The 13,779-nt window shown below is 43.8% G+C and overlaps 1 protein-coding gene across 1 annotated transcript in view; it reads right to left on the reverse strand.

The window, feature by feature from the left end:
• SCTR (secretin receptor) overlaps positions 1–10,418 on the reverse strand; it is a 34,196-nt gene extending 23,778 nt beyond the window's left edge. The window contains exons 1-2 of the mRNA XM_090045918.1: positions 10,289–10,418; positions 5,369–5,495 (exon numbers count right to left, since the gene is read on the reverse strand). Coding sequence (XP_089902044.1) covers positions 5,369–5,495; positions 10,289–10,333 — 172 coding nt within the window. The 5' untranslated portion in view covers positions 10,334–10,418. The remainder of the gene's footprint in view (positions 1–5,368; positions 5,496–10,288) is intronic.
• Between the last annotated feature and the right edge of the window lie 3,361 nt (positions 10,419–13,779).

The raw sequence follows: 13,779 nt of genomic DNA on the forward strand, positions 1-13,779 counted from the left end.
AAACTGTTGTGTCAACTCCTTTGTTTCCCGGAGAACAATATACAGTGCAGCAGCGGTGAGCTTGCTGTACTGGGAGAAGGCTTCCTCCAGGGAATAACACAAATAAGTTTGCTACTTTGGCTTTTGGACCGAGAAGGCAAGACTCTCCACCGGCGAAAAGGCATCAGAAGCAAGATGTCACTGGCCAGCTGAGATATTTCTCCTTGAGGAGGGATTTCTCAGCTGCAGGAGAGCTGGCATAGCTGGCTCCTATGCCAACTATCAGCCCTTTCTAGGCAGCATGTCAGGATGGGGCCAGAGCCCAGCTGCGCTCTGCCAATTCTTGAAATGTCCTTGGTTTCTTGGGGATGGTAGGCAGCTGGCATAAATAAGAGCAGTCCCTAGGCTGCTCTCCATTATGTCAAAAGGAATAGAGATCCCAGTTTGCTGGCAACCTCCAGCTATTCTCCTTCGCTGAGCACATTTCAAGCAAGGAACATGCCAAAAATAGAAGAGCACTGCTGGATCAAAGCTTATTTGAATATAACTTCCCATCTCTTGCAAACAATTGGTATTTTCAAGGCAATGGAAAAATACCAAGGGCTCCTTTTATTTACAGCGTAAGTTAGATCAGACACCCTTCTGCTTTGATATTTTGTGCCTGATTCACCACTAACTAATCCTGTTTTGGGGGGCTTTTTGAATGTAGACTTTGGTCAGCACAAGAAGGGGAACCTGCCACATACAGAACTGCTCCCCTCCTACCACTGGAGCGAGCTTTGGCAGGGGGGATGGGGTGCTGCTGGGAAGCCCCCTGTCCCCCACTCTGTAAGTGCCTTCTTCTTCCAAGCACATTTACTCGTAACACACCCACAGGGGGCATGTCCCCACGAGTGGGAACATGCATTTCCCCAGGGACAATTAACAGCGATACATATCTGAGCCGCTGCTAGTTTTCCCTGGGCATGTGCACTCTGCACGTGCACTCTGGTACGTAGCAAATTTCCCTGGGTGGGGTAAGGAAGGCTGGGGCCAGTACCCAGACTGGCCCCAGCAGCCTCACCTGGGGTCCTGGGGGCTGCAGCAACAGCAATCCAGGCACACAGAGCCTGGCTGGCAGCCGGAGCGTGGCTCTGGCCAGCCAGGCTCCAATTTCAGGCAGCACATGCTGCAGCCACACTTTTTTTTTTGGTGTGGGTTTTTTAGATACCGGGATTTCCCAGTATCTAATTTTGCGCTGCGCTGCAAATATGCAGTGTGGTGAGCAGAATCACGAGTGTAGCGTGCATTTTGCAGTGCCTCAAAGGGCTTTGAGATGCTGCAAACCGCACGTTCCCGCTCACGGGGATGCGGCCAGGATGTCCAGAGCTTTGTTCCGCTCTTCCCCAGATGACAGACGTCACCAAGAGCATTTCTCCCCACATGCAGATATCAAGCATAAAAGATGCAGAGAACAAAAGCCTGGAGCTACTAATACCAGCAGGTTCCTCCAATTTCACTCTTTGCTGACATAACTTAAATTAACTTTCCTGGAAGGAAAGGCCACGACTTTATTTACATAAGAAACCAACCTAACAACGACCCATCATTAAATCAAGACCAGGAGGCAGAAAATACTGCTCTTTGTTCAACCATGAATTCAGCCCTCCTCCCCCACCTTCCCTCCCTCCTCATTTGTCTGGGTTTCCATTGCCACTCCCAGAAGAGCAATTGTGAATTCCTATCACAGGAATATTGGGCATGGGGAACAGATTTATTTTGATTTTTACTGCAAAAAGTAATGGCAAGGTTTGAAAGTACTCTCATTTTAACTGGTTTCTTCCCAGGTGCTTTTCTTAGAGCAAGACCCACGTGGAAATTGCTAGTGATGACCAGAAATGGGTCAGGAAAGCAGTTTTCCAAGTTGGATCCAAGTTTACCAGGAGAGGCTTTGCAACCTCCTTCGTAGGGGAACTTGTAAGGTCAGGTTACAGAATCGCTTGTCCAGAATGATGTAGATCTGGATGGTCCTGCCTTGAGTCCGGGATTAGACTAGGTGGCCTCCTATCTGGGCTCTGACCTCCTAACCTTCTTTTTCTATGATGTGATGATTCTACAGTTAGGTTAAATTCACTGAAATGAAAGGTACCCGCATTATTCACATAAGACACCAACCAAACAGCAAACAAGATCTTTGTGCTCAGTCATGAGGCTATATCTGATTTAGGGCGTGAATATATTGGCACCGAGTTCTTACAAAGCATCGTGGTAAGATTTGAACCCAAATGGCAGGAGCCTCATCATGGGACCGGCTCATCACACCTGCTCAATGGTGCAAATCAGACCTTTGCACCTCACACATGGAGGCACCCAAAACTGCAGGCTTTCTACAGTTGATCGTGCTTCTGAACATCTATATTTAAATTTCCCTGTGCTGCATATGAAAACTGTGAAAGCTTGGACAGTGTGTCTTGCACAAAAATGTAAGACCAGGGCTGGAGCAAGACTAGGTTGTGGTAACAAGACTGCCACAAGAAAATCGAACTCTGCTAATGGCTTGCAACCTATTAGGTATAAGAGAGAGTGGAGCCTTGCAGCACCCAATACCAGACCCATGCCATAAGGTAATAACAGTCACAATAACAGTCCTCAACCTTCTACCACACCAGAGAAGTGATGATTAAAAGTATTGACAGAGACCTAACGCACTCATTGCATAAATGTAACAAGACTCAGAGCAAGCCAGAAAGCCAAGTGGGTTGGGGAGAAACCTACAATCTCAACCTACAAACTCAACCTACATCTCAACTGAGCTAAGTGGCACTAGAGAAAACAAAAGAACTAAAATATCCACTTCAATGCAAAATAAGAGAAAAGAAAAGCCAAGGTGCACTGAAAACATGACTGTAAATATATCCTGGTTAACACATTCCCCCTTTGATTACGACCTGTTTCCCAAAGCAAACATCCAATACCTGTCTACAGTTTTATGCTAAATCAGTCTACATGACTGGATCTAACCTAGCTCACACCTATCGTCTGATCCTCACGGCCTCACATTTGCATTTATTAAGGCATATTTCTCAAAATAGGCAGTCAGTCTCTAAATGTTTATTATGCTAAACCAGTGTGTATTCTCCTAAAACTCACACCTATTGTATCCACCGGTCTCTGATCTTCACTATCTCCCTGAGACATTTGATACAGCATTTATTAGGTTCCATTGTTAAAGTAACTACTGACAAATAATATTCTGTGATCACTACCCATCCCATTTGATTCCTACATCAGCTTGCACACTTCACCAACACACAAACAGGGTACAATTGTAATACTTTAATTCCGTCCTTGCCTGTTTTGTTCAGCGTTTGATTAACCAGCTATCAAGAAGGAATGCTTTGAAGCTATGCAATTAATACAGCATAAAAAAGCAAGACAGAACTGCCAGCAAGGTGTCTGTACAGTCCAGGAAAGATCAAGAAGCCATCCTGCCACCCAGCCGCAAGTGAAGGATCCACACAATGAGGCGACGCAAGAACTGCGTCCTGCCTGCATTGGAGAAAGTTCTCTCTGCACAAGGACTAATAGCTCATTTTATATTGGGAAAGAGTCTTTTTCTGTCATTTAGCTTTGTAACTTGTTGGTAGTTATTAAAGCAAGCCTTTCTGCTATTCATTAACCCAGTGTTGTGTCAATTCATAAAGCACTCGGTTAAAAATTCGGCTTCTAAGTGCAACACCCTGGATTTCCAATGGGCAAGGGATATCCTACCTCAAAGGCCATCTCTCTTTAGGCAACTACCCAAGAATACTTCAGTCCATGAAGCATTATGAGTAGCAGAGACCCTACCCTCATTTGTGTGGCTGTACACACACAAATATAGTTCCTGCACCCAGCATGTTCCGTAAGATGCTTTTCTAGGCACAGGTTGGGCAGAATTAATGCTATTCATAGACAAGCATAAATAATCATTTATTATTTCTTATTATTATTTATCATTAGCACAGCCATGGCTGTGCTAGGTATATTGCTTGAATGATATATGATGAATGACTTCATGCCAGAAGACACTCCAAAGCCAAAGGACTCTTTTACATGCTGTAACAAGGCACTGGGGTGTACCTGCTCCTTTGAGGGAGCCAGCAACCTGTGAGGCTGCTGGCAGGTGAGCCAGGGGAGGTAATGAGAGGCTCACATGACAGGAAGTGGGTCAGGCTGGAGCTATATAAGCCCAGGACCTGAGTTGATCAAGTAGCCTCTCCCTGGCAGCTGCAGAGGAAAGAGCTCCTGTCTAGGAGAGCTACCCGGGGACGCCAAGCTAAGTGCTATGCTGCCTGTGGGAACAGTGTGGCTCAGGGAGCTTACGGGGCCAGACAGGTGCTTCCCCATTATATTGAAGTTATAGCCTGGGAGGTTATAGATTATGTTATAGTTACACCGGTGGTTTGTGTTAGGGACTGTAAGGGGTGGCATATGGAGGTCCACAAGGGGCACATGATTGTTTTGAGCCCTGCCAGGGGCAGGCTCAAGGCACGAGCAGCTGTTGAGCCCAGAGTGGGCAGAGTGTAAGGCCACAGGGCCAGACAGGGGCCAGGGGACTGGTGTCCAAGGAGGGCCAAACATCATTACAGTAACACCCGCGAGACTTGGGGCATGGTGTAGGGGAGGGTTTAGAGCCACACAATTCGCTCTTAAGGCTGTAGGTATCCTGCATGGCACAGTTGGCCAGAGAGGCCTGGCGAGGGGCAAGCTGGATGGGGGCCACCCGTGGGCAGCCTCCCTACTTACTATTCCATCAAGGCATGGCAGGTGAGAAGGGAAGGCACCCTAGGGGGGCATGGTCGTGGAGGCACCAGAGGGCATCACAGCCGTCCCTGGGACCCCAATGTGCTACGTATGGTCATAAATCTGCTCTGAACAGAAAACACTATTAACTTGACAGGTGGTTGTATGAGGAAGGAGCTAGCAGGGATCTCCTGTCTACATGTACTTAGGGTGTTGACTGCCTGTTTATGTAATTTTTTCTGAAGGTAAAAACCCTACTGTGCACTTTCTGGATCGGCACTGAAAAATGCTGTACTTGGTGAGACTCTTAAGTATTCTCCATATGTCAGGATTTGGTGTATTTGGCTTAATTTGTCTTCAGTTGCCACTCAGAATACATTGAATATTGTGAATGATTTCATCCAATTGTTGGGGCCTGTGTTTGGAAGGTACATGGGACTTTGTCAAACTTGTCTGTAGCCATAGCAAGGGCAGAATTTTGTTCTGAGGGTAACACAATGGTTTTTTATTACAATTTTGCTCCCACACAGACATCTAAGGAGTGGAGAGGAGGAAGTTGGAGACCTCACATCCACAGTGTGGACCTGAGAACAGGATGCTTTCCCCATAAACCCACACTTTTTACCTGAGTTCATGAACTGATTATTTTCAGATCTTCTGTTCTTTCCTTCCTGGGCCAGAGCCTCAACACACAGCTCTTCTTCCTTACGCAGGACATTGAGGAGGTCGCATACAGGGGGGATAGCTTTGATCTGGAAATTTTTAAAAGCAGTTAAATCACTCTTCAAACATTTGCCACCGGCACAATGTTTACTCTTCCCAAGCTAGCATTTTCTGTGCAGTCTCCTTATTTGATCATAACATTGTCTTGAAATCCAACATGTAACAAAGTATTTAATTGATCTCTGCATGCTATCTATTATAACTGGGTGCATCTAAACAAAACACTTAACTGAGAAGCTGACTAATTAGCTTTGCAATAAAGCATCACCATCTACATATGCAACTCTAGTAAGCTGCAGTATGCTAATTCACTCTGCTGTAGATCAGTACTGCCCGACACAAGTGTAGACAGGGCTGGCTGGGGCACGAGGGTGCTAGCTAGCCTGGCGCTGGAAGACCCTTGTGCCCCAGCCAGCAATTCTGCAGCACAATGAGCTGGTCGGAGCAGCTCCAGGTGGTAGGCCGACCCCCCACACACACTTGCCCCCACCACCACCATCACCCGACCTCCCTACTAGTTGAGGCTGCTCCACTGGAGTTTATTGCTACATGCATATTGCACATGTAGATGTGCCCACTGTATACATAACCAAACAGAACAGCAAATTACAATTTACGTGCACAGTGTGATCAAGACTGCACCTATCGTTCTTCTCCATGTGGGATTATGAACCAATTTCTTTCCTATTAGACCCGATTTTGGCCCTTCACAACACTAAAACACAGAATGGCGGAGGTGGTTCAAGCACCTACATTGAACACCTTCAAGAGTAAATTGGATGCTTATCTTGCTGGGATCCTATGACCCCAGCTGACTTCCTGCCCTTTGGTGGGGGGCTGGACTCGATGATCTCCCGAGGTCCCTTCCAGCCCTAATGTCTATGACATCTATGAAATCTATGAATTCTCCGAGCCAGCATGTCACTTCCTACATTTTCTCACAGTTGCACCCCTAAAATCTGGTCCAAGACTATATTGCCCTGCTTCATTGAGAAATTTGGCTGCAAACCATTGAGGCTACCTGGGAAGAAGTGAAAAGAGAACTGCTGCTGAGCATTTCAAAACACTAATGTCAGAATGTGCCCCAAGTTAATCAGCATTTGTCCCCGCAAGGCATGGTAAAAATGTCAGCCCTGAGACAGCAATTAAATGCGTAGTTTGTACTGTTTACTCAAAAATCATGTAGCTAGGGAACCAAACAATGTGCAAAAACCAGCAATTAAGGCCATCCGCACACAATTCCCAGTAGATGCTGATTGGGCCCCAGCTTTGTGGAAACAGAGGAAAAGCTCCCAGAAAGTGGATGAGGTCAGCTGGACTGATCCCACAGTATCTCCTCTCTCAAACAATACAATTAATAGCGAGCTGGCCCATTCAGAAGTGCATAGTGGTGTGAAAATGTTCCTGCTACTTTAGTTATTGGCAACACCTATGTTTGCTAGAGCTGAGAGAAAGGTTGAACAGTCTCATCCCTAGCTTATAGCAGAATTGCTGCTTCTCCACTGTTGTTTGCAGAGGGAAGAATATTAGTCTTCATTTTTTTCAGTCCACTTTTGTATAGATGGCAACACTTTGTGTAATCTATTTCATCTTCCCCTTATAATCAGTTAGTCAGTATTTCCCTTGCTAAAAAGATCTCTAGATATTCTAAAGGAGCAATGGGAAAAAAAACCAACCCTTTTTCCAATTTAAAAAAAAAAGACAGCAAACTATTTAAAAAAGACAGATGGCAGGGTGGATGTTCACCTTTATGAACTAACTACATCAGAGTTGGATAGCATAAGCTTTTATAAACAATGGGTTTATTTTATCAGATGTGAAAGGATTTATTTAAAAAGGATCAAACCTGATTATTTAGTAAATGAGTCTGTCTTTAAAAAGCCCACATACAAGTTGTTAGTGTCCCTTTAATCATGTACGCCTCTGGCCTCTTTCAGGTTACATTAAAACATTAACGGACCCCAGGAGCCTTGTAACAGCGAATTATTATCTCATACAGTTGGCCTGTTAATGATCTTTAGGGCTAGCTGTTAAAAGAAACCAGAACGAAATTCCGGCCCAACTGAAGTCAATGACCAAACTAACACTGATTTCACTGATGCCAAGGTTTTACCCCAAAAATACCCCTGGACTTTTTATTTTGGAAAAAGTTGGCTCCTTTTAATGGGTTATTGGCAATGTATCATGCAATAATGAAATGAAATGAAAAGTCCTTCTTTTGTGTACAGTAAAAGAAACTTCTTGTAATGGCCCATGCAAAGAATATTCACATCAGAGAAATAATAGCTTCATGAAATCAGGGTTTTTAAAACAATTATATCTATAACAAAAGTCTTGAAAAAAGGAGATCCTGTCTGTTGAGTATCTAAATGACTTAAAGATATAAAGAAACCTAACTACTTTTCATATTTTCAATTAGTTAAATACTGGAGTTGATCATTTCTGAACTTTGTTATGTGATATGGTTTTTATAAATGTTTTGCTGCATATAAATTAAAGTTATTACAGGAATTCTGTACGTTTCCAGTTGTTGGCAACACCAGCACGATCGTCCTGTTTGGTGTATTTGTGAAAAAGTACCTTAGTTCAGTGGAAAACATGAATCGAAAGAGATTTTAATAAAGTTGTGATCAAGACCTTTTAAGCAATTAATGAAAATAAGCTGGAATTCTCTGGAGTAGGTATTGATTATTCAAGGTGCCAGACAGCAGACTCAGAAAGTAAATAGTGATTGAGATGACAATAATTTTCAAAGACAGCAACATTTTTTCTTCAAACTATGCATCACCCCTGGGTATCATTTCCATTAAGTCCTATAAGTTTTTATTTTAGAAAATTTTTTAATATGTCTTTACGCTGTTTTCCTGTTGCTAGAATAGGACAGCCTGCTTTTAACATGTTTCAATTAATCAATTTATTAGGTATACAATTTGCATCAATATGTTATTCTCTAAACAGTGTGTGTTGTTCATATATGAACAAGTTGTCGTCTTTACATGATAGCTTGTTAGAGATAAATCATGCCCCTCTTACTTCTGTGAGTTGTGCCGCTAACTTCAGTAAAAGCACATACATATATGGGTAGCACGGTATCGCACGGCATCAGATGATGTATCAAGAATTTAATTGCTGGTTTACAAACACGGTTTCCAAATCTCAAGATGTTCCTGTTGAACTGGACCCCGCAGTCTTTGACGACCAGTGAAGAAGGAGCAAAGGATAAATACCCACGATGGATCCAGTTCTAGCATTTGCTGAACACCCCCAGTAAGGCACTAAGATCAATGACTATAAACTGATAATGTTTTAACATTCTGATCATTGCAGCTTCCCCATTATATAATTTCAAAGTAGAAAGCCTGGCTCTAAATTCCCTGTACCCAGTGACTTTGAGCCAATACAATTTTAATTTCCTTGTGGATGTCCTGCCACGTTTTGTTGGTTGGGGGAAAAAAAGTCACTTTCTTAATTTAAAATGCAGAGTAGCATTGACTGAAGATGAACTTTTCATTCAAAACTGTCTCTATTTATTCCAGAATTTCTCCATCTCTTTCCTAATTCCATTGATCTAAAACTCCTCCTGCATCCAAGCACTTACACTGTTCATGTTTGGATGACAGAAAATTCCTATATTGTCTATATTTTTTATTTTTAAAATGCTACTTGTTCTAATCATATAGAAAATGCTCCATATATAACTATTTAGAATATCCAAGGGAGTGAATTTACAGAAATCAGCAATTCATGAGGTTTTCCATAACAATGAAATATGCATTTTATCTATCTTCATAACCTAGAGAAGGATTTGGGTGCGTCCATACCTACTGAATGTACATGGCACCATTGGCCACCTCTAACACACTGAACTTGAAGCTAGTTTTGTTTTCTTTGTTTTATGGGTGGAGGGAGCTGCAAAAAAAGATGCATTCTGGGACAAGGAATTAGGGGAAATAGATGTGGTTGGTTTTAAAATCTCAGAAAAAAAGTGGGTGGTTTGGGGGTTCTGAATAAATTAAGCTAGAGACCCCCAGTGCTACTACCTATGAACCAGAAAGCAGATACGAGAAGGAATGGGGCTACATGGAAATGGTGTTCAGGGTTATTCCACTGGAATCTGATAGAAAAGCAAAACCTTAGTGACCCTCATTCACCAGGAAAATGGAAGGTGTAAGTGGTGCTCAGACATCTCCAGAAACAATGGGCCAGATTCCTTGATGAGATAAATGAACTCATCTTCTGCAGGGAATTTAGCCCTATTCCTACCTGGCTCACCCCAGCTGAGCATACTCAACCATGGATGATATACTCATTTAAAAAGGTGGTATAGGCTGGCTAGCTTGATGTGATCAGCCCCCTGTAATCATCTGAGACCCAACGGTAACAGAGAACAAATGACATATTGCAAATGATGTATTGCATTCAAAATCCCACTGGTTTTTTGAAGCTGAAGGTAGGCAGCCAGAATCTATTCTGTGAAGCTTATTCCAGCATTAAATGCATATTTTTTTTAAAAGCTGAGTTTAAGTCAGGCAGCTTCTGTTTTAAGATTTACGCCTTGGGTTTTCAATTGGTGTAAATCAGTAGAGCTCTGCGGAAATGCACCTTGGTCCAATACAATAATGGATATTATCAACCTCATTTTATTAGATAGGGAAACTGAGGCCTGGTGTCTTCTCATGGTCATATGATGAGTCAAGCATGAGCCAAGACCCGGACCTTGCACTTCTCATCTGCTGGTCCCTCCATTAGATGACACCGCCCCAAGGAATTTATACTACCAGTGATTTCAGGAGTTACAAAAGAAATAGGTGTAAATACTTACAATTAGAGTGGAAAACCAGAAAATTATCGCCAGGATGCTCCACATAGTCAGTCCCTGTCCGTCTCCTTCATCCCTTGTGCATCCAAGGTCAGCCTGAAGTTCATGTGCTCGTCACTGTGGCTTTCCCAGCTCCTCAGTTCCTTTCTCTCTGCTCCATTCCTTTCTGGGCTTCTGGCGAGAATCAGCTTTTATCATCCTGAGCGACGTTCTTCTACCACTGCCGAGCTCTCACCAGCATCAGCGATGACAGCAGCCCCCCCAGGCTCGCCTCCTTCTCTGCAGCAGGATTCTGTCCCAAGAACAACAAGCACCTCTGTTGAGCATGTTCCTAGTATTGTCCTCCTCCCCTCTCCGATATTATTCACTGCTATCACCGCGTGTCGGTGAGGAATGACCATTCCTCATGCTTCATGATAAGGGAACAAGCGGGGCTCCCGGGTGAGTGTCAGCCTTGTGGTGGCAAAGTCAATCTATCAAAGGGAACTAGTTGTTCGCATGGGGGATGCATAAGTGCTCTCCTGGGAACTGTGATTCAGGCTGACTGAGCTGTCTCTCTGCTACTAGTAGCTGTGCACACGCACTTCCAGAGAGTGCAGGACCGATTAGTGCACGGAGTCAGTAGACTGGTAGAGTTTCTGTAGAAGAACCAGCGGCTGCCACCTACCAAGCAGGGAGCAAACCATATTAAAACCAGCTTAGGGCAGAGGCAGGCTCCAGAGGACGGGCTGGAATATGATCTGCTATTCACACCCCTCAAGAGGAGGAATCTAAAAGTTCCCTGGGCTCCACCCATGGCAGTTCTATATGATTTTACAGCTTTCCACATTTCCAGTCATCACCACTTACAAAGCCATGCTGTACTTCTGGGTGAAAAGCAGATTGTCCCATTCCTACCAAAAAGCAAACAGTGAAATAAAAATGCTGCATTCATTTCAGTGCATGAGACTCTACAGATACCGTTAAGTAGTCACTAGGAAACTGCATTGCTGAGCATACTTACTACCTCATTTTTCAAGAAAGTACAAACTATTGTTCTTAAGCAAAATGTCTTCATGTGTATAGACGAGATCTGCACAGAAATGTCTCGATTGTCTGACGGGGTCAGCTACAAGCTAAGTTTCTATCTAGCTCCTCAATGTTGTGAAGACATGGATGGTTACGGCCATGCCCAGAAGCAGACATCTAGGCATGCAGGAAACTTCCTAGTGAAAAAGTAGGTCCTCAGGGAGTTTAAGCACCTTTAGGGTTAACTGACATCTAAGTGGGGTTTTGAGGACCTCAGATTTGGATTTAGACACGTGCATAGCAGTGCTAGCCCTTTACAAGCCTTAGGCATCTTCAGCAGCTGAGCTGGAGTTTGAGGATCCATATTTTGGACACAGCTACCTGAAGTGGTTGTTAAATGTCTACATTTTTTCTGGGTTTAGCCATAAAGTTTTGCCCGGTCTGATCCTCTAGAAAGAAGCTTTGGAGTCATCCGGATGGAAAATGAGATGTGGAAAGAGCTCTCAGTTGCTAAAAACTAGTGCTTGTTTTACAATTTAACAGAATTTAACTAAACGTTATAGATGCAGCACATGGAGAAAAAACTTGAGACATTTTTGATTAAGGACATAAATTTTTTTAATTAGAAATGCCTACAAAAAGGGTCAGGAAGCACCTTTTCTTGTAGACATAGCTACATTATATCACAGCCAGCTGTTATTCCTTCACTATGGGCATGCGAAGATGTTCTTGGGTCCCTGTCTACGATCATATGGCTTAAAGCAAGCCGCATGATCATAGATCGGGTCCTGTTTGTGCAGACATTCACTGGTGCTGGGAGCTGCCCCAGGAACCTGATCTAAGTAAGTTGGGGTGAGGGGAGGGAGTTTGGCAGGATTGAGGAGGGCATGGTGAGTCCATCGGTGGGGGGGGTCTAGTGGGTCCACAGGGGAGTAATCTGTCAGGGGAGGGGAGTTGGGGGCTAAAAATAGCCTGGTCATGGTGGGGAGTGGGGTAGAAAAAGTTTATCCCAAGACCTGGGGCAAGTGGCTGGGCTTTCCCAGCCCAGGGGCTGTACTCCAAATGTGTACAGACATTAGATAGGTAGAGCTAACCCATTTTTCCCTGATCTAACCTTCCCGAATGTACGCACAGATGAGAATTTAGATCATCCCACCCAATTAGGTCAATCTAAGTGTAACGTCTGGACATACTCTGTAGCATTTACCTTCCTTTCAGCCTAATTTATTCGTTTTATTGGGTCCCGATGGATTTTTCTGAATTTGTTTTAATCTGTACTGTCCATAAATCATTGGAATGTGTCCACACAGTCACAAATGAACTTTGAATTAAGGCTTTATAAGCAAAATAAGCAAAAGAAAGACCTTTGAACTCAGACTTCTGGAATCTTTCCACGTCAAGCACCAACAAATTTTAACCTGAACACCCTTAATTTTCTTGAATGCATCAATCCAAACCTCATATTTCTCCTTCCCATGCTAAATAATCCAACTGTTTGTAATCCCTCCAGTACAGTTTGACAACCACGTAGGACATTTTAAATCTCACACTTAGAATATAAATGTGAGAAATGAAATGCTAGAACCACTTATCTAAACCCTGATCCATCAAACACTTATTCTAATAAACCTATGGAAGTTTGTGAGATTACTCACTGTGTAAGGGTTTGCCAATCCAGACCAATACATTGTATTAAATGATCAGACACTAGAATAATAAGCTCAATAAAAATACTTACTTGGATCATTTTTTTAAATTGTCTCTTTTATTTATCGGGACTTTCTTTAACCTGGCCATGACAGCTGATTATCATTTTGGTTGATGAACTTCTCCTCTAATCTCACTTTTTCACTGAGTAGAATTTTCATCCCTGGAAGTTTTCAAGAGCAGGTTAGACAGACACTTGGCTGAGCTGGTTTAGTGAGGAATGATCCTGCCTTGAGCAGAGAGTTGGACTAAATGAGGTCCCTTTCAACCTTACTTTCATATGATCTTATGTCAAGAACACTTTACAGCAGTAGGCTTGGTGCTCCTGCTACTTTATGAGAAGGCAGGTTGCCTGAAAAGCAGCCTGCAAGTGTGCCAAGGGGAAATTAGTAGTTATATTGCCTACAGGGGCTGGGCTATCAGGATATAAGCACAGAGCTAGAGCTAGGCAGGCAGTCTAGCCCTAAGAGCTGCAAAGAGAGGAGCTGCTGGGCAAAATTTGAGTGGGGAAACAACTCTGGTGGTTTGTGGAAGGGACTAGGGAAAGGTGCGGTGATCCCAGCTGGCTCAGGAACGAGGAGCCAGAGAGGGAGCAGGGCCAAGGTCCTAGAGAGAGAGCAGGGGCTAGGGGGCTCAGAAGAGGAGCAGAGGGTGGCCTAGGGAACAGATAGGGCCAGGGGTTCCATGGGTCTTATTGACCTAGGAGAGGTGCCAGGGCTCAGGGAGCGCTGAAGGTCAAGGAGGGCCATAGGTGGAGGCTAGTGGGGCCAAAGAACCTA

This window comes from Crocodylus siamensis, chromosome 4 (genome assembly GCF_052110815.1).
Source record: "Crocodylus siamensis isolate JL-2025a chromosome 4, ASM5211081v1, whole genome shotgun sequence".
NCBI lineage: Eukaryota > Metazoa > Chordata > Crocodylia > Crocodylidae > Crocodylus > Crocodylus siamensis.